Raw genomic sequence first — 19609 nt, 5'->3', positions numbered from 1 at the left:
TCAGACCATGCTGCTTTCACATTTTTGGTGTTTTAAGAAAGACCCCATGAGACCATAAACTTGAGCTGCATCTATCTGTGGTTTTGGGCTGGAAGCAGCTAGGCTCTGGTGGCATGGGCAGACATAGGAGCTGACATATGGAAGACCTACTGCAGCAGGTAAGGAGCCTGTGACCTAGTACATGTGGTCCTGGTAAGCCAATTGAGTGATTTCTTGCTATCAGCGTTCTTTCTTGCTTTCTTTCTCATTTTTTTCTTTTCTCTTTCACTGGTAATTGAAAACAGTGCCTTGCACATGCCCCACAAGTGCTCTGTAACTGTGTTACATCCTTTTTATTTTGAGACATTCTTGCTAAGTTGCCCAGGCTGACCTTGAACTTGCAATCCTCTTGCAGCAAACTCCTGAGTAGTTTTGATCACAAGCAAGTGCAACTGCCTTTAGCAAAGGTTCTTGACCCAGACATGTGCTGGTTACATGTGCTTGGGTCTAAAACTTTTAGGAGTGTCCTCAATCAGTGACCAGTGTAGGTAGGAAAAATGCCCACATCTTTGTTCTTTGGAAGGAACACTATGGAGTGGGTCCCTATCATCTCCTGAAGGTTCCTAGGGACAGCAGCTCTTCTTTAATCACTTCAGTTGTCTTCCTTTCAATCTCTAGCTCTACCTTTTCACCTACTGCTGTCACCTGGGGTCATCTTCCAAATAAACTGTTCGCACTGGGATCTTTGTCTCGGGGTCTGTTTCTATTTCTGGAGGAACTGAATGATAACACCTAAGACAGACAGAAAGAGACTAGGTTCATGGTGCCAGCCATGGAACAAAGAGAGAGCCAGGAGGTACTAGAGGGGAGTCATCCCTGTACAAAGGCAGGCCTCTTTTGTCCACACCCAGGCTGAACAGCTCTTCCAATCAGGGTCCATGGAACACAGGAGACAGGTGGGGTGATAAGAGTAAGGAGTAAGTTCCTCTCTACAGCTATCTTGGGCAGGTGGCCACATAAATGGCCTTGCAGCATTATCAGCAGCTCAGACTTGGCAATAGGGGCCAAGGTCCTGGCCCATCCTGGTGATAGCAGGATCCCAAGGGAGGCCTCAAAGATCCCTATCAGTAGGGAACAGATGGTATATATCATGTGCCGGAACCCTGGTTTTGGGGGGACACCACCCAGGGATCCCAGCCAGGGTTGGCCAGTGGGACAGGTCTGGTCCAGGGACAAAGGAGAGATGTGAGAGGAGGAGAAGAGGAACAGTGAGGTGAACAGAGGAAAGTCTTAAATATCTGTCCTCTGTCAGGCCCTAGAATGAGCCATTCATTTTCCCAGTTGCCTGGAGGGGACTTTCGTCACTATATCACGCCACTTTAACTGTCTCTTTGTTATCTGGCTGTTTTAATATTAATTAACAACAGTTGCCAAGGATAACAGTGCAGAGGGTGTGTCTCAAGGCATGGTTGTCCCTGGTTCCAAGAGGAGTGGGACAGAATGGGGGTTTGAGGCTGTTCCAGGGATCGTGTACACATTCCAGGAGCTGTGCTAAGCCCCAAGGCCAGAGCCTGGCCAGTTCATGGTTCCACCTCTGCCCCCTGCTCCAGTGCCAACTCCAACAAGGGCTAAGTAAGGGTGGGGGATGAATCATGGGTCTCTGTCCCAGCTGGCTTAGTCTTCCTAAGGCTTCAGTAGCATTGGAAAGTCAGTGGGGACTCCAAGCACCTTCACAAAGAGGCTCAACTAAGTGGGGCGGGCATGGAACAGGGCCAGTTGGTGGGAGGGATAAAATCAGGTAGATCATTAACCAGCAGGGCTCAGTCCTATTGGTTCCAATCAGACAGGCCAGGGCTGTTACTTAGGGATAGGAAACTGACTTAATGCATATTCCTAGGGGCCATCCCTCTGTTGTCTCCAGCTGTTCCTGTTTCCTGCTAATTCCTGTCCTGCCTTAGGATGGTGGCTAGCCTTCAGGGCTGTCTGCTCTGGGGCCTGCTCCTGCACTTGGTGAGTCCAGTGCTCATGGCAACTCCCTACTGCCTTCCTTGGGGCCTAGGCCAGCTGGGTAGCAGGCAGAGGCTGCTGGGTGACAGTGAGAGAGGGCCTCAGGGCCTGGAGGGGGTCCCAGGCCCCACAGAGGAGGGTTGCTAGTAGAAGGTCTCCAGTAACAGAATTGAAGAGACACAAGGTCAGGAGAGGCAGCTGGATAAAGTCCATGACCCTGTGGTAGAGTCTTGGCCTATAATTAAGGGAGAACTGAGTCAAGGAGGTATTGAGGGGATGGGGTCCTGGAAAATATTACCTGGAGCATCCAGAGGTTGGGAGGAAGTCTGGCTTTCACCTGTTAAGGTCTTAATTTACTTTCAAGTCTGGGAGGTAAGTGATGACATTTGGCTGTAAGCAGAGAGTGGGACAGGGAGATCCTGCACAGACTCTCCACAAGAGCCTTAGCCACTGACGTGATAGGGAGGAAGTTCAACAGGTTTATGAACACCTTGGAATTGACTCCATCAGCCCTTCCAGTGTGACCTTCCTAAACTGTAGTCGACAGGGTTACCTCTTTCTTTGAGTGACCCTGTCACTTCCAGGAAGAGTGGTTTGACTGCACCTCGGTCAACACTCTAGGTCCAGCACATGCCTCCAGGAGGCTTCCCACAGCCCCCTGCTCTGTGTCCTTTCTTCCCCCACACTCTCCTTAGCAGCTCACTGCCTAGACAGTGACTGGCCTCAGGGTTCATGCATGATGTCTCTCTGTTCTGCAGGTCCAGGGTGAGCTGTACACACCCCTCCACCAGGCTGGCTACTGTGCCTTCTATGATGAATGTGGAAAGAACCCAGAATTGTCTGGAGGCCTCATATCACTGTCCAATGTGTCCTGCCTGTCCAACACACCGGCCCGCCATGTCACAGGTAACCATTTGACCCTCCTCCAGCGCATCTGTCCCCACCTCTACAATGGCCCAAACAACACCTATGCCTGCTGCTCTGCCAAGCAACTAGTGTCACTGGAAACAAGCATGTCTATCACCAAAGCTCTGCTCACCCGTTGCCCGGCCTGCTCTGACAACTTTGCAAATCTGCACTGCCATAACACCTGCAGCCCCAACCAAAGCCTCTTCATCAATGTCACCCGTGTTGTCCCAGTGGGCACAGACCATCCCCCTGCTGTGGTGGCGTATGATGCCTTCTACCAGCGCAGCTTTGCGGAGGAGACCTATGAGTCCTGCAGCCGTGTGCACATCCCTGCTGCTGCCTCGCTGGCTGTGGGCAGCATGTGTGGTGTATATGGTTCTGCCCTTTGTAATGCTCAGCGCTGGCTCGACTTCCAGGGAGATGTATCCAATGGCCTGGCTCCATTGGACATTACCTTCCACCTCGTGGAGCCTGGCCAGGACCAAGGGAGCGGGATCCAGCCATTGAATGGGGAAATCTCACCCTGCAATGAGACCCAGGACAATGGCATGACAGCCTGCTCCTGCCAAGACTGTGCTGCATCCTGTCCTGTCATTGCTCGCCCCAGGGATCTGACCCCTTTCTTCTACATGGGTCGGATGCCAGGCTGGCTGGTCCTCATCATCATTTTCTGCTCTGTTTTTGTGTTGCTTAACACTGTCCTTGCACGCCTTCGGGTGGTTTCTAACAAGGACAAAGGCAAGATGGAGGAGCCCCAGGCAGCCCCCAGCCTCTCTCACAAGCGCAGACTCTCCCCCCACACCCTGCTTGGCAAGTTCTTTGAGAGCTGGGGCACAAGGGTAGCTTCATGGCCACTGACCATCCTGGCAGTATCCATCATGGGAGTGGTAGCCTTGACAACTGGCATGATGTTCTTAGAACTCACCACCGATCCTGTGGAACTGTGGTCAGCCACCAAAAGCCAAGCCCGGAAGGAAAAGGCTTTCCATGACCAGCATTTTGGCCCCTTCTTCCGAACAAACCAGGTTTTTCTGACTGCTCCTAACCGGTCCAGCTACAGATATGACTCCCTGCTGCTAGGGCCCAAGAACTTCAGTGGAATCCTGTCTCTGGACCTGCTGCTGGAGGTGCTGGACCTACAGGAGAGGCTGAGGCACCTGCAGGTGTGGTCAGCTGAGGAGCAACGAAATATCTCCCTTCAGGACATCTGCTATGCCCCTCTTAATCCACACAATGCCAGCCTCTCTGATTGCTGTGTTAATAGCTTGCTGCAATACTTCCAGAATAACCGTACACTGCTGCTGCTCACAGCTAACCAGACGCTGATGGGCCAGACTTCCCAGGTGGACTGGAGGGACCACTATCTCTACTGTGCCAAGTGAGTCCTTCATGGGTCCAAAGGTAGGAGCAGGTAGGGCTACCATAGACTCTTAGGAACTGGCTAGCAACACAGCCCTACCCTATTCATATCTCTGTACTTGGGCTATCATGTGCCTGATTCTGCACTCCTCTGACCCATATTCTCCTTTGTTGGAGTTCCAGCTCCTTGGAGCAGATTTGCATGTGGCTATCCAGTCCCTCTAGCTCCAATTCCACTTGATCTTTCTGTGGAGATCTTGGCAGGGTCTTGGTTTAAGTCTTCAAAGGAATCAGATTGGCCCAGCTCATGGTTATGTATGTATTTTTTTTTTTTTTTTGCCTCTGTACCTGGCTTCACAGGGCCATTGGTAGCCCAGGAATGACTTAGGGTGAATAGAGAAAGGTGCTCTCAGGACAGGACAGAGCTGTGGTTTGTTTCAGGCCACAGGCACAGGTCAGGGAGTCTCAGTGCTGGTCTCAGCCACATTTTTATTTTGTTTGGAGTTTGGTCCCTGGCCCCGCCTATTTTGAATGGTACAAATAGGATGTGAACAAGGCCATTGGGCAGAGGAAAAGCAGCAGGAGTTCCCAGTAGTAGAGGCTGAGGTGGCAGTGGACAGAGTTCCTCAAAGTGGACTTCAAGAACAAATGAGAGCTAAAGTAGCCAACAGTATATTTGTGCTAATATGAAAATATTTTTTTTAATTTTTAATTGATTTCTTTAAAAAAAATGACAGCAGAATGCATTACAATTCTTATTACACTTATACAGCACAATTTTTCATATCTCTGGTTATATTTAAAGTATGTTCACACCAATTCATGTCTTCATACATGTACTTTGGATAATGATGTCCATTCATATTCCACCATCCTTGCTAACTCCCTGCTCTCTCCCTTCCCCTCCCACCTCTCTGTCCTGTCTAGAGTTCATCTATTCCTCCCATGTTCCCCCTCCCTGCTCCACGAAAACAGTTTTTTTTAAAAAAATATTTTTTAGTTTTTGATGGGCCTTTATTTTATTTATTTGTCTGTGGTGCTGAGAATCAAACCCAGCTCCTCATGCATGCTAGGCAAGCATGTTACCGCTGAGCCACAACCCCAGTCCCTGAAAATAGTTTTTTCAAAAAATATTTTTTAGTTGTAGGTGCACATAATACCTTTATTTATTTATTTATTTTTAAAATGTAATGCTGAGAATCTAACCCAGTGCCTCACCCATGCCAGGCAAGCACTCTACCACTGAGCCACAACCCCAGCCCTGAAAATAGTTTTGACCTTGCAGTCTCTGGCAAGAGACCCCAGGACTCCTGGGATCCCAATTCACACAATATTTGAGATCTACTGGATTAGATGAAAGTGCCAATGGCTTCTGCCTCCTCCTTCCTGCTACTGGCTTTTTATCCTTGACCAATCCCCAAGTATAGGCTGCTTCCCAGAGTGTCTATGCCACAAGCCAGATACTAACTGTCCCTCAGAAATGGCAGAACAGAGAGGAGCTATTCTCTGCCTTGGGGGACGTCAATGATCAGATGTGCTGCTGTTGTATATTATTTTAATTTTGCATGCTTGCAACTCTTGAGTGATCTGATTATGCCCATTTCATAGACAGGAAAAAAGGCTAAGAGGAGTATGGTGTGCGCTCAAGGTCACACAGCAACCAGAACTCCCAGGAGGAGCTGGTGACCTACACACTTACTTGCTCAGAGCCCAGAAGGCAAGTAGAGAGCTTTGTATCCTACTGTATTTCCACAAAAATATACTCCACAGAAAGGGTAAAGTTGAAGGGGACAGGCCTGCCCAAAGGTAATAGTCTTTGTACACACAGATTCTGGGTTCTGGGACCCAGAATCTTAATACAGCATCTATAGGGTTTTGAGGTCTGAATGGGAGAAAGAAGCCAACAAGTGGTACTGAGACCAGTGCAGGACACCATGGCTCAAGTCTTGACTCCCAACCCCTATGCTCATCTGTGAATCAGATAATGGTAGGCATGGAAGGTCTGGCTGTGCAAGGGGATGTGGGAAGCACAGACTCAGCCTTCAGCCCCTGCCTGGCACAGAAAGGTGCTTAAGGGCAGCTTTAACATTGAAGATTGGGGCCTAAATGCAATATTTTTGGTTGTGAGCCATTAGGGACTCACTGGGCCAGGCAATCAGCAGCCAGTGTTCCTCTAGGGTACAGTGGACATGGGATGGGGTGGGCCTGAATGAACTTAGGCAGGGCCAGGAAAGGCTCCTTCTTCTTGTGGTCTCCTTACAGTGCCCCTCTCACCTTCAAAGATGGCACAGCCCTGGCCCTGAGCTGCATAGCTGACTATGGGGCCCCTGTCTTCCCTTTCCTCGCTGTAGGGGGGTACCAAGGTAAGCTGGGTGGGCCCTGGGAGGCCAAGGAAGTGGCAATATTAGGGCAGGAACAATTGGTGGGGGTGGGGTGATGGGTGTTCTAATTGCCTTGTAGTGGCCTGGTTTGTGGGGGCTGCAGATGAGCTGTACTGCCTCCCCTCTATGTCACCCCGTTTTCTCAGGGGCTCCGGTTTTGTGCCTATGCCCAAAGAGTTTGCATTTGGCTTAGAGAGGGAAGTGGGTGTGAGGGAAAGGTCATGAGCAATGGGAAGGAGCAGGTGTGGAGAGGAAGGGAGGGAAACGGATGTAGCTGGAGGTGGAGAAAGGCAGGGATGCAGCTGCAAAAGGGCTGGATGTTACTTATCACAGGTAAGGACTTTTCTGAGGCAGAGGCCCTGGTCATGACCTTCTCCATCAACAACTATCCTGCTGAGGACCCCCGACTGGCCCAGGCCAAGCTCTGGGAGGAGGCCTTCATAGAGGAGATGCGAGCCTTCCAGCATAGGATGGCGGGCACATTCCAAGTTGCTTTCATGGCTGAGGTAGGAGCTCAGAGTCTTTGGCTCTGCAGTTACAATCCCAGTGATCTTGGGTCAGTTCCAATGTCCCTTCTAGTCCTGCCCCTTCCTGGGTGGCTCTAGGAAGTGAATGCCCACCCAGACAGGGTGTTTGTGATGGCCATTCCTGGAACCTCACTTGGGCTCCAAGCAGGTCACCCAGTACCTGGATCAACATGTAGATAGTGGGCTGGCTGGTATGTTTGCAGCGTTCTCTGGAGGATGAAATCAACCGTACTACCATCAAGGACCTGCCCATCTTTGCCATCAGCTACATCGTCATCTTTGCGTACATCTCTCTGGCCCTGGGCAGCTACTCCAACTGGAAACGAGTGGTGGTGAGAGTCAGATGGACACAGCAAGGGGTCCCGGAGTCTGGGACCTCTCCAGTCAATCTTCTAAAACCTTCCTAACCAGGGTACCTCAAAATAGTAAGGTGGACACATCCAAAAAGTCTCTCCCAAAGGGTGATATTTCTTGGAAGTGTTTTATGTTCAAAGGTCAAGAATTTTCCTTCTGCTCCATGACATATCTCCACTTGTCCAGATGCAAAGCTAATAGTTAAAACTTCTTGCAACAAGGGCTCCAAGATGTGGCAGGTGTACCTGTGCTTTTGGGTACAGTGGGCCTGTCTTAGGAGTATGGCTCTACAGAGGGGCATCAATGCAGACATGAACTCCCTGAGGTAGGCGTCACTGAATACCTGCGGGTACTAAGGGTGCCTGCCTGCCTCAGCCCCAGGGAGTGGGGAGGATAGGTCCTCTGGTGTCCAGGAGATTGAACCTAGTTGCTTTGCAGGTGGAGTCCAAGGCCACCCTGGGCCTGGGTGGGGTGGTCATAGTGCTGGGAGCAGTCACGGCTGCCATGGGCTTCTTCGCCTACCTGGGTATTCCCTCCTCCCTGGTCATCCTCCAAGTAGTACCTTTCCTGGTACTGGCTGTGGGAGCTGACAACATCTTCATCTTTGTTCTGGAGTACCAGGTAAGAAGGGAGGAGTTCTCCACTCCCACATGCATCCCCAACATCCCCATCAGACAGAACCTCACATCGAGTTTTTTCTTTTTTTTTGCTGGGCATTTTTGTAGACTCTTCTATACATCAACACTCAGGTTTATACCTCTAGAAAATAGCATGTATTGACATGTACACATTCATTTGGAACTTGTTTTATATCAAACTTATGGAACATCTGGGAAAAGTTTTCTGTGTTAGCATATTAACCACAGTAAGCACAAATCAGAGTCCATTTGGCCACTCACTACAGGCAAATGTTTAGGGTTATGGGGATGATTGGAATAAGCATATTATTGATATCCTGGAAGTACCAGCATTTCTCCAGGCCAGACCTTGGAAGCAAAATGTGCTTCTGTAGAGTGTTAGCAGTGTCAGTCCCTGACTTGAGAAGGTCAATTCTCAGGCCAATTCTTAGGCCTAGTCAAGTCTATGAGCAACCTACTAGCCTACTGCTGATCTTTGAGGGCCAATGCCCTTGGTGGATCCTGGACCCTCTGCCTGCTGTTCCCCACAGCGGCTGCCTCGAATGCCTGGGGAGCAGCGAGAGGCCCACATTGGCAGAGCCCTAGGCAGTGTGGCCCCCAGCATGCTGCTGTGCAGCCTCTCAGAGGCCATCTGCTTCTTCCTAGGTGAGTTGGGAAAAACTCTCCCCCAGGTGCTAGCCCTCTGGATTGGTACTAGGAGCCAGAAGTTCTCGAAGGCAGTGGGTGCCAGCAGACTCCTTCCCTGTGCAGGCACCCACTCTGCCTGTGATGCTAGAATACTCTGACAATCCCCTCCCTAACACAGGGGCCCTGACTCACATGCCAGCTGTGCAAACCTTTGCTTTGACCTCTGGCCTTGCAATCATCCTTGACTTCCTGCTTCAGATGACAGCCTTTGTGGCCCTGCTTTCCCTGGACAGCAAGAGGCAGGAGGTAGGGTCAGTTGGGTTAGGACCAAGGGACCTACTCTGACTGGGTCCCACCTTGGCTGCAAGATGTGGTCTCATTGCCACACAGATGGCCCAGAGAGTGGGAGGGGGGTGGATATTATGCTGACAGGGGATATTGTTGGGGCCATGTATTACAACTTCCGATGGAAAGATAATTTCTTTTTGGTAACTCTTGGAAATAAGATAAAATCTCCTGAAGTACACAAGGTTGTAAAATAAAACATAAATGAGAAGTTAACACAAGTTAGTTGGTGGTTCTGTGATGGGTGTAAAATTCAGATATTTGATCAAGACAGATAACAAAAGTAAAGAAAACAACACACTGGCTGTCTCAGTGACAGTGGCAGTCCTTAGGGGTAGGCAGCCCCTGAGGTCTGCTATCCTGAGAGGTTGCCTCCCTGTCAGGCTTCCAGGCCCGATATCCTCTGCTGCTGCAAGTCCCAGAACCTGCCTCCACCTGAGCACAGTGAGGGGCTCCTGCTACGTTTCTTCCGCAAGACATATGCTCCCTTCCTGCTGCACAGGATCACTCGCCGTGTTGTGGTGAGTTGGTTGAGGGGTGCAGGACCACACCACCCAGGTAGATTACCAGAGAGGAGAATAAAGAGTGGAAGGGTTGCTTGGGAGGCTGAGGCAAGAGGATCATAGACTTGAAGCAACCTAGTGAGACTCTGTCTCAAAATTAAAAAGGGCTGGAGATGTGGCTCAGGGTTCAATCCCTGGGTACCTAAAAAAAAAAAAAAAAAAAACAGTGAAGAGGTTGCACAAGCCAAGGTGGCTGGAGCTTGAGTCAGCCCAACTCGAGGATGTTTCCCACAATGCCCCAGCCAGATTCACTCTGGGAGAAAATGGGAGGTGTGGAAGGTGGTGAGGTTCTCATTCAGCAGTTCTCTCCCCAGCTGGTATTGTTTCTGGCCCTGTTTGGAGTGAGTCTCTACTACATCAGCTACCTCAGTGTGGGGCTGGACCAGGAGCTAGCTCTGCCCAAGGTGAGCCTGGGGAATCTTCCAAGCCCTTGGTCCCCTGAGATTTGGGAGGGGAAGCAGCACCCAGCAGGTGGGGGTTGTGTGGGCCAGGGCATGCAGAATTGCTCATTATCCTCTGTGAACCTGGAGTGGGAAGCCACATCCATGTCTGAAAAGTGCAAAAGCTGAGTGCCAGCTTCAGTCCATAGTAAGAGAGATATCCTGAGTCCAGAGGGCTGATCATGAGTTGGCTGGTCACATGAAGTGAATTGTCAATTTGCTGAGCACAAATCCAGTTTGTAAAATCCTCATCAACACTTGTTGTTTTCTAAGTTATCTCCAGTGGTGCTGGGGACTGAACCCAGGGCCATGCACTTGCTAAGCAAACACTGTACTACTGAGTTAAACCCTCAGTCTATTTTTTTAAAATAATAATCATCCTAATGTGTAAATGAAGGGGTATCTATTTCATTGTAATTTCGACATGCATTTCCCTAATAATTAGTGCTTATTGGCCATGTGTATATTTTCTTTGGGAAAATGTCTATTTCAGTCTTTTACTCATTCGTTTTTTAATCAGGTTGCTTGTTCTTTTTGTTGTTGAGTCTTAAGAGTTCTCTGTGTATTCTGGATATCAGTCCTTTGTCAGATATGTGATTTGCAAATGTTTTCTCTCTTTCTGTGGGCTGCTTTTAAATTCTGTTTATAGTATCCTTTTATGCATGAATTTAAAAAATATTCATAAAGTCATATTTATTCTATTTTTTGTTACCCATGCCTTTGGTGTTGTATCCAAGAAATCATTGCCAAATTCAATGTCATGAAGATTTACCTTTTCTTCTAAGAGTTTTATAGCTTTAGGTCTTATATTTAGGTATCAATTCATTTGGAGTAATTTTTGTAATATGGTGTTGAAGGTCCAAATTTAATTACTTTGCATATGGATATCCAGTTTTCCTGATACATTTGTTAAAAAGTCTGTTTCCCCATTAAATGGTTTTGGCTCTCTTGTCCAAAATCATTTGACCATATATATGAGAAGTTTTTCCTGGATTCCTATTCTGTTCCATTGATCTATATGTCTGTCCTTATGGTCATATAGATCCTGCCAGTACTACACTATTTTGAATACTGTAGCTCTACTTCAAGTAGAGTATGCACCAACATGTACATGATTTTAGTCCTGGTTTCGACTAACACCTTACCATTTTTTCAACCAAGTGCTGCTTTTATCAAGTAGAAGCCCAGGGACACTTTCTGTTGATTATTTTTTTCTGTAGAAATGGGCCGTATTTTTATTTTTCTTTGTATGTTTTGAAATTTTATTTTTGTTGTTGAAAAATGAACACTGAGTCTTATAATGTACTCTAATTTGAGTTTTACATTGTAGCTTTATAATATATTCTGGAGATCAGGCTCTCAACCTGGCCCAAGATTTGCTTTTTAAAATTGTTCATTTTCTTATTTATTGTTAGTATCTCTGTGCTGGGGATTACCTAAGGTGTAGAGTTAATATCTTCTTAGGTATTTTCTGAGCCTGCAACTTTCTCTGGGCACATGTGCTGGTGTCTAAATTCTCCCATTTTTGTAGATCTTTTTGAATATTTTAGTTTAAAAATGTATGGCCCAGGGGCTGGAGTTGTGGCTCAGTGGTAGAATAGTCACCTCACATGTGTGAGTCGAGTTCAATCCTCAGCACCACATAAAAATAAATAAATAAATACAATAAAGTTATTTTAAAAAATGTATGGCCCAAAAGGAGAAAAAGGGAAAAATAAGGGAGGAAAAACAAACAAGTATTTACTCTTTGAATCTCCTTGAAGTCACTTTAGCAGGAGGTAAAAAATGTTGCAACAATGGTGGTGGGAATAGCAATAAGGACTGCTTGCCTCTGTGTCAGCATCACTAAGATAGAAGCAAAGATCAGTGGTCAGAACTCAAGATATTTGATAGCTGAAGGACCTTATTTCCTATCCTGGCTCCTGTAAAACTTCTGCAAGTTGCTTCTGAATGCATACACAGATTCATGCCTTGGATGGGGTGGAGAATGAGTAGTTATTACTGTGCTGAGAGCTGAAATTGACAGAAGTAATTATAATTTACCATGAAAGCTTTACTCTGGAAGCTTCCATCCCTCAATAGAGTTCAGAGTCCTGAGTTAGTTAATTAGATAGGCCAGTGCCTTTCCTGGTCCTTCCTATTCTGCCATCTTCCCTGTTTTCACTGAGTTTTTACGTTATAGAAGGAAACAGACCATGAAGATGCCTGGTGCGTGGCCTCTAGTGTATGCACACAAATATTTACAAGTATATGCAAATATGGGCCAGTCACAGTTCAGCTTGTTAGACTGACTGTGGCAGACTGGAGATAGTGGGAAGGGATAAAATTATGTGCTATATATGTCCATGTTCATGAGTTTGAGAGTGGGGGGGTCGTGTAGGGTGGGTGTGTTGCTCTGAGCTTGTTCTTCCTTATAAGCATATTTCTGTGCATGTACCTGTGATTATACCTATATGCGTGAACATCAGAGTATGTATATCTGTAGGTATACCTGAAACCTCTGTAACTGCACTGTACATCTGTGAGAATATTTCTGATTGTGTACTTGTCTCTGTCCCTCTTTATGTGTACCTTGTGTGTGACCTCTGAACATTTACTATGTGTACCTCTGAGTGTACTTCTGTGTGTGTCACCTTTGCATGTACCTCTGTGAGTACCTGCATGTTTCCTCTGAGTATACCTCTGCCAGAGGCTTTACCTTGCCCCCTTGTGCCCCTTTGGATCCATCCCCTTCTGGGGTCCACAGGTCTACCCCCCCTTGAGCATGTACTTCTAGGGGCACATAAGGTCTCCTGACACTCTCTGATCCTCCTTCCCAGGACTCATACATGCTGGATTACTTCCTCTTTATGAATCAATACTTTGAGGTGGGGCCCCCGGTGTACTTTGTTACCACCTCAGGCTACAATTTCTCCAGTGAGGCGGGCATGAATGCCATCTGTTCCAGCGCAGGCTGTGACAGCTTCTCCTTAACCCAGAAGATCCAGTATGCCACTGAATTCCCTGATCAGTAAGTGCAGGCCAACCCAGAACCCCAGCCTGCTTCCTGTCTTCATCCTCCACTCTCCTCCTGTGCCCTCTTACTGCCTGCTTTGCTACTGCCTAGCCCACCTGCAATCAAACGCCTGGGGAGGCCTAACATGGGGGTTAAGCTACAGGAATTACCCACCACCCTCCCTGTTAGTCCTGGCCCCTCACTTCCTCCTGCTGTCCTCAGGTCTTACCTGGCCATTTCTGCCTCCTCCTGGGTGGATGACTTCATTGACTGGCTGACCCCATCCTCCTGCTGCCGCCTTTATATCTCTGGTCCCAATAAGGATGAGTTCTGCCCCTCAACCGAGAGTAAGTGTGGGGCCTAGGGGGCTCACTGCCCACTACAGCTTGGGGAAACTGAAGCAAGAGAAAGGAAAGGAGTGGTGAGCCTCTCTCTCAGCCCGCAACCTCTATAGCAGTGACCATTGGGGCCAAGGGCACAGAGTAAGCCTCAGGAGTCCCTGAGGAATACTTGGGTGTGTGACCCACCAGCATTTATACCCTTGTGTCTCTTAGAAGTATTGTGCCATGCTCAGGGGGCATGTTTACCATGGGCATTGGGTGGAGGAGTCAGGAATAGAGCTAAGGCTGGTGCACGATTTTGCATCAGTATCTGCTGCATTTGTAGGTAGAGGGAGAGCCTGTGTTTCCTACCCCAAACTCCCCTTCCCCACCTGCCCCTAGGTGCCAGGGTTTCTATAACTGAGGGGATCATTTCCCACATTTAGAAATGACAAATGCAAATATCCCTAGGAGCTGGGTGCCTTAGATAGGGGCAGAGGAGAGGGGATTCAGAGCAGGAGCTGCATGACCTGAGGTGCTGCTGCCCACAGTCCCCCTTCTCTACAGACTCCTGGAACTGCTTAAAGAATTGCATGAGCTTCACCTTGGGCCCCGTGCGGCCCACAGTGGAGCAATTCCACAAGTATCTTCCCTGGTTCCTGAGTGATGTGCCCAACATCAAATGTCCCAAAGGGTAGGCTCAGAGAGGGGCTTCCACTGGGAAGGGTGGGTAGACCTGTGGACCCCAGAAGGGGATGGATCCAGAGGGGCACAAGGGGGCAAGGTGAAGCCTCTCTGGGGTGCAGAGAGATGAACAGACAGGAGGAGGCCTCATCCCACTAATCCTTTGTCCTGGCCTCCTCCTTACAGTGGCCTGGCAGCATACAGCACCTCTGTGAATTTGGGCCCAGATGGCCAGGTTTTAGGTAAGCATGACCTTGTTTGGTGAGAAGACCCAAAGTCAGCTGCTTCAGAGGTCCCTAAGGGTCCCAGAAATAACCTTTCTAACTTACATCTTCTTTCCTCCCTCCTATGGGGAAGGGGACAGATTGTAATTGTTCAGGCCCTGTTAGCAAGAGTCCTATTTCCCAAGTCCACATCCTCACACTTTACTCTTTCTTCCACCTCAAGTTCATGATCAGCATGAACTTTGTGACATTCTTTCAGCAGCTTCTGTCATACTTAGGAGCCTCCTACACTAACCCTGGGCTAAGCACCTTTTCACAAATGCATAAATCATATCCAGATGTCAACAGAAGGCAGATGGCTGAATAAGTTAGGATGTCTTGCTATAGTGCAATCCCAGCAACTATCAACAGCAAAAAGGGATACACACAGGAAAAAAGGACCATGATGTTAGCTTCATACAGCAGGTGGTAGAACCAGACAGCTATCTGCATGAGAAGCCAGCTGTATCTAACTCTCTATATATACACTCAGCATAGGGACCTCAGTGGAGCAGGTGTGGAGATGGGTCTGAGGGTGGGTGAAGGAGCTACCAATGGATTCTCTCACTTTGTAGTGAAACAAGTCACAGTTTGAAATCTTAGGTACAAATTGACTGTGTAGCTTACTCACTTACCTTCCCAATTAACTCTTCCATGAAATTCCCATCTTCCAAGAAAGGCACCCCCACATCTGCCCCAGCCCTGGTCCTTGGGCAGTACAGGCTATGTAGAGTCAGTGTGGACAGAAAGGGGTGGCATGTCTCAGTTAGGAACAGAGAAGCAGGTCATGTCATGGAGGGGGCATGCAGGGAGCCATTCTTCCATTCCATGACCTGGGGCAGGTTTGTACCCACCTCCAATCTTAGTCTCCTCATGTGTGCACTAGGTTATTCTACAGCAACACTTCTCAAAGGGAAAACCCTGGATATGCATCACCATCACCTGGAAATTGTTAGAAATGCAAGTTCCCAGGACTCACCATGACCTACCAGACCTAAATCTCTGGTTTGGGGTGGCCATCTGGGTGTGAACCACTTCCAGGTGGTTTAGAGGGCTAGTGAGAAGCTCTGAAGTCACCTTCCTGCTTGAAGATTGTGTATGTCCAGGTCCACTTCTCTTCTTTTTTCCTCCACTTCTCTTCTTTTTTCCTTTTTTCCTCTACATAGATCTCTTATTTCTTTTCCTGATGCTCATGCCACTGTACACAATTGAGAAATAACTTTTATTATACTTGCTGGCAGGAGCCATAAGCCACAGCTATTATAATTCAGTGGTTTTCATTTTTCTGTCTTCTTTTCTAGTCTTTTCCTATAGGAATATATGAATTTTAAATACAATTAATTTGAAAAATCCAATGAATATTTACAGGGAGGGATTTGGGTTCACCAGGGAGATTTCTTTGGGTTCTATCTATCAAGGTCAGGCCTGGACTTGGGCCTCCCACATTGGTAGGACCAGCTACAGAATTTTTGGGGCTGGTACAAAATGAAAATGCAGGCCCCTTACACACAAAATTTACCATGAATTTTGGATGGGGGTGGCAGAGCTCTGAATCCTGTCATTGTCCCTAGAGTGCTGTGAGGGTGTCCTGAACAATTTTGACTTTTTTTGAGGGGTTACCAGGGATTGAACTCAGGAGCACTCAATCACTGAGCGATATCCCCAACCCTATTTTGTATTTTATTTAGAGACAAGGTTTCACTGAGTTGCTTAGCACTTTGCTTTTGCTGAGGCTGGCTTTGAACTTGTGATCCTTCTGCCTTAGCCTCCCAAGCTGCTGGGATTACAGGCATGCACCATCGTGCCTGGCTACCTTATGACCTTTGACTTTCCTTCTCCCATGCACCATGGCCATCTAGCCTCCCAGTTCATGGCCTACCACAAGCCCCTGAAGAACTCACAGGATTACACAAAAGCTCTGCAGGCAGCCCAGTTGCTGGCAGCCAACATCACTGCTGACCTGCGGAAGGTGCCCGGGACAGATCCAGACTTTGAGGTCTTCCCCTACACGTGAGGACCTAGTGGGCTGGGCCAAAATAAGGTGGGGGTATCTGTAGGAAATGGGAGGTCAGAGCAGCAGGTTTTTGAGCAGTTGCAAGAGACAAGGATCAGCTTCAGATCTGAAGGCTCCAGTAGTGGCCTGGAGCCTGATCATTTCCCATGCTGGTTAATATACCAATTTGTGCCTCTCCAGGCCTTAGTATTGTCCTTCTGAAATGGGGGGATCCTGCCCATTAGAAAGGCACTCAAGGCCTGTGCTGTGACCATGCTCTCTGGCAGGATCACCAACGTGTTCTACGAGCAGTACTTGACTGTTCTCCCAGAGGGAGTCTTTGCTCTTGCCCTCTGCTTCCTGCCCACATTCATTGTCTGCTACCTCCTGTTGGGCCTGGACACACGATCGGGCCTCCTCAACCTGCTCTCCATCATCATGATCCTCTCGGACACCATTGGCTTCATGGCCTTGTGGGGCATCAGCTACAACGCTGTGTCTCTCATCAACCTCGTTATGGTAACTTGCTAAAGAACCCTTGGAGGGGTGGTTGGGGATTCAGAGTCATTGGATACTCCCAGTTCTATACAGAATTGATGCCTGCCACTCTTGTCTCATTCCCCACTTCTTCCTCTGTCTTCTCAGACAAAGCCCCCTCTCTTCTATAGGCAGTGGGCATGTCTGTGGAGTTTGTATCCCACATCACCCGCTCCTTTGCCATCAGCACCAAACCCACCCACGTGGAGAGGGCCAAGGAAGCTACCATTTCCATGGGCAGTGCAGTGAGTGGAATGGGGTGGGTTTCCCTGTGCCCCACCTAATACTTTGTGTCCTAATTAACACTTGGCTGTGATCCATTCTGTCAGGTATTTGCTGGGGTGGCCATGACCAACCTGCCGGGCATCCTCATCCTGGGCTTTGCTGATGCCCAGCTCATACAGATCTTCTTCTTCCGCCTCAACCTACTGATCACTCTGATGGGCATGCTGCATGGCCTGGTCTTCCTGCCAGTCATCCTTAGCTATGTAGGTGAGTCCTGGACCTGTTTTTTCCAGGGTGTTACAGTTATGATAAAAACCACAACAATGGTATGTGCCCTTCAGAAAAACTCAGGGAGACACAGCACTAACAACAAATGTCAGGAGCATGAAATGGCAGAGACCTTGAGTTTTGGAAGTTGCTGTTTTTAACTTGACATGTTGTGAGCATCCTTCTTTGTTAGTGGATCGTATCTCAAAGACTGCTTCAGTGGCCCACTCCCTGCACTGAAGTCAGATTTTAAAAAACCCGATCTTCAACAACCATGACAACAGCAACAATTTTGTTTTGAATTGCTGTAGATCAAACCAAGGGCTTTGCACATACTAGGTAAGTGCTCTACACATACCAACCAAGAAATACATTTTATGTTGAGAGGTGATGAGTGTGAGCAAATAGGTAGATACATAGAACTAAGACAAATGGTTCACAAATAAAATAATGCTTGTCTTTACTATATGTGAAACATTCTGACATTTTTGGTTCTATCCCGTCATTAATCTAAAAAATGCTGGTGTTAATCTAAGTTAATTTCATGACTACTTAATGGGTGGCAACCCATAGTTTGAAAACATCATATTATTGTATGGTTCTACCATGATTTATTTAACCAGCTTCCAACTGTTGGACATTAAATTATTTCTGATTTTACACTATTATTACCAGTGCTGCAGTGAGTGAACTCGTGGCTAAGTCTTTGGCCTAATCCTCCAATATTTCTTTAGAGAAGGCCTGTGGATGTTGATTGTTAATACCAATTATTAATACCCTTCAGAAAATTTTACCATTTAAACTTGTACCAGCAGCTTGTGCAATTGCCCATTTCCCTGTATCCTTATGATGGACATGGTTATTAAAAGTCATGTTCTACACCAGGTACAGTGGTACATGGCTATAACCTCAGTGGCTTGGGAGGCTAAGACAAGAGATTGCAAGTTCAAAGCCAGCCTCAGCAACTTGGCGAGGCTCTAAGCAATTTAGTAAGGCCCTGTCTCACCAAAAAAAAAAAAAAAAAAAAAAAAAAAGGGTGGGGAAAAATCAATCCCCACAGAGATTTAAACTAAGCCCCTGAGGATGAGGGTTTTTCTGGCTCTCAGGGTGGCGAAGGTGTGAGGAGTTCAATTTTACCCCTTCCCCATTAGACTGTATTAGAAATATAATATTATTAGAAAACATTTATAGAAGGGTATGTTTGTACATCAACATATTTGTGATTCTCTTGTCATCCCCAGAAGTAGATTTTATTATCATTCTCACTGTACAGATGAGGAAACTGGGACATCTACCCCAGATCACAGACTTGGTCAGATGAGAAAGGGTTGTAGCCCACAGCTGCAGTGTTCCCACTGTGACACCATATTCTCTTATAATAACTTCATGACCCTCTTTGAAAGAGAAGATATGTGCACTGGGGATGGTGGGTGATACCCAAGAAAGGGGCAAGGAAGACCATCTCCTCAGGTCTGCTCTGAGAAGGGAAGACTCAGGTCTCAAAGCCACAGGTGGTACTGCTTCTTGGAGGTTCCCAGAGTGCCTGGGGGATGTAGGGGTGGCCAGGAGTTTGCAGAAACCCACCCTTGCACATCAGTCAGCACCTCCCACCTTGAGGCTTAGACCACATAGGCAGTGACCCAGAAAGGCAAGAACAGTCAGCACCCTGTGGGATCTTTGTGTCCTGAGTTTGTTGTACATAATAAGGAATAGCATCTCTTAGAGTAAGGTTAGCTATGGATGTTGGCACCAGATGTCCCAGGAAGAAAGGGAGAAAGAAATTTGGTTTCAGGGTTTTCCCTAAGAGCATGCTTACAAAAGCAGATGGGTGGGGTACCATGGAGGCTGGCTGAAATGGATACTGGCGGGGTAGAACAAGTGCAGGGGAGGAGCAGGGGAGGTGCAGGGGTTGGGGACTCAGGTCCTCTTTGATTGTGTCACTGTCTGTGTCCCCTGCCTGCCTACCAGAGTGTGGGTCTCTGTCCCTATCTCTCTGCAGGGCCTGATGTCAACCCAGCTCTGGTGCTGGAACAGAAGCAAATCAAAGAGGCAGCAACAGCCAACACAGCTTTCTGCCGGAAGCACTCCTTCCCTACCAACATGACCAATGTCTATGTCAACCACGGCTTTGAGAATTCTCCCTCTGGGGCTGGTGCCATCAGCAGCTCTTTGCCTAGTCACGTGCAGGAGTTCTGA

The 19609-nt window shown here is 47.8% G+C and overlaps 1 protein-coding gene across 1 annotated transcript; it reads left to right on the top strand.

Moving 5' to 3' along the window:
* The first annotated feature begins 1938 nt into the window (after positions 1-1938).
* On the top strand, positions 1939-19609 carry Npc1l1 (NPC1 like intracellular cholesterol transporter 1). The gene is made up of 19 exons (XM_076864335.2): positions 1939-1989; positions 2745-4273; positions 6517-6617; positions 6969-7141; positions 7366-7494; positions 7955-8137; positions 8685-8799; positions 8960-9087; positions 9510-9647; positions 10004-10093; positions 12949-13139; positions 13347-13471; positions 14012-14138; positions 14315-14370; positions 16251-16401; positions 16672-16903; positions 17053-17166; positions 17251-17413; positions 19413-19609. Exons 1-19 carry the CDS (start codon positions 1939-1941, stop codon positions 19607-19609), a joined length of 3993 nt encoding a protein of 1330 aa, XP_076720450.2.

The sequence above is a fragment of the Callospermophilus lateralis genome, chromosome 1 (assembly GCF_048772815.1).
Source record: "Callospermophilus lateralis isolate mCalLat2 chromosome 1, mCalLat2.hap1, whole genome shotgun sequence".
In the NCBI taxonomy this organism is placed as follows: Eukaryota; Metazoa; Chordata; class Mammalia; order Rodentia; family Sciuridae; genus Callospermophilus; species Callospermophilus lateralis.
The sequence above is the reverse complement of the archived record's forward strand: the minus strand, read 5'-3'. Positions and strand labels throughout refer to the sequence as shown.

Bases quoted from the DNA above. Each gene is read 5' to 3' on its own strand.
- Npc1l1 (XM_076864335.2), top strand. From the start codon at position 1,939: ATGGTGGCTAGCCTTCAGGGCTGTCTGCTCTGGGGCCTGCTCCTGCAC. The intron at 10,094-12,948 runs GTGAGCCTGGGG...CCTCCTTCCCAG, and splicing joins AGGAGCTAGCTCTGCCCAAG to GACTCATACATGCTGGATTA. The intron at 16,904-17,052 runs GTAACTTGCTAA...TCTCTTCTATAG, and splicing joins CTCTCATCAACCTCGTTATG to GCAGTGGGCATGTCTGTGGA.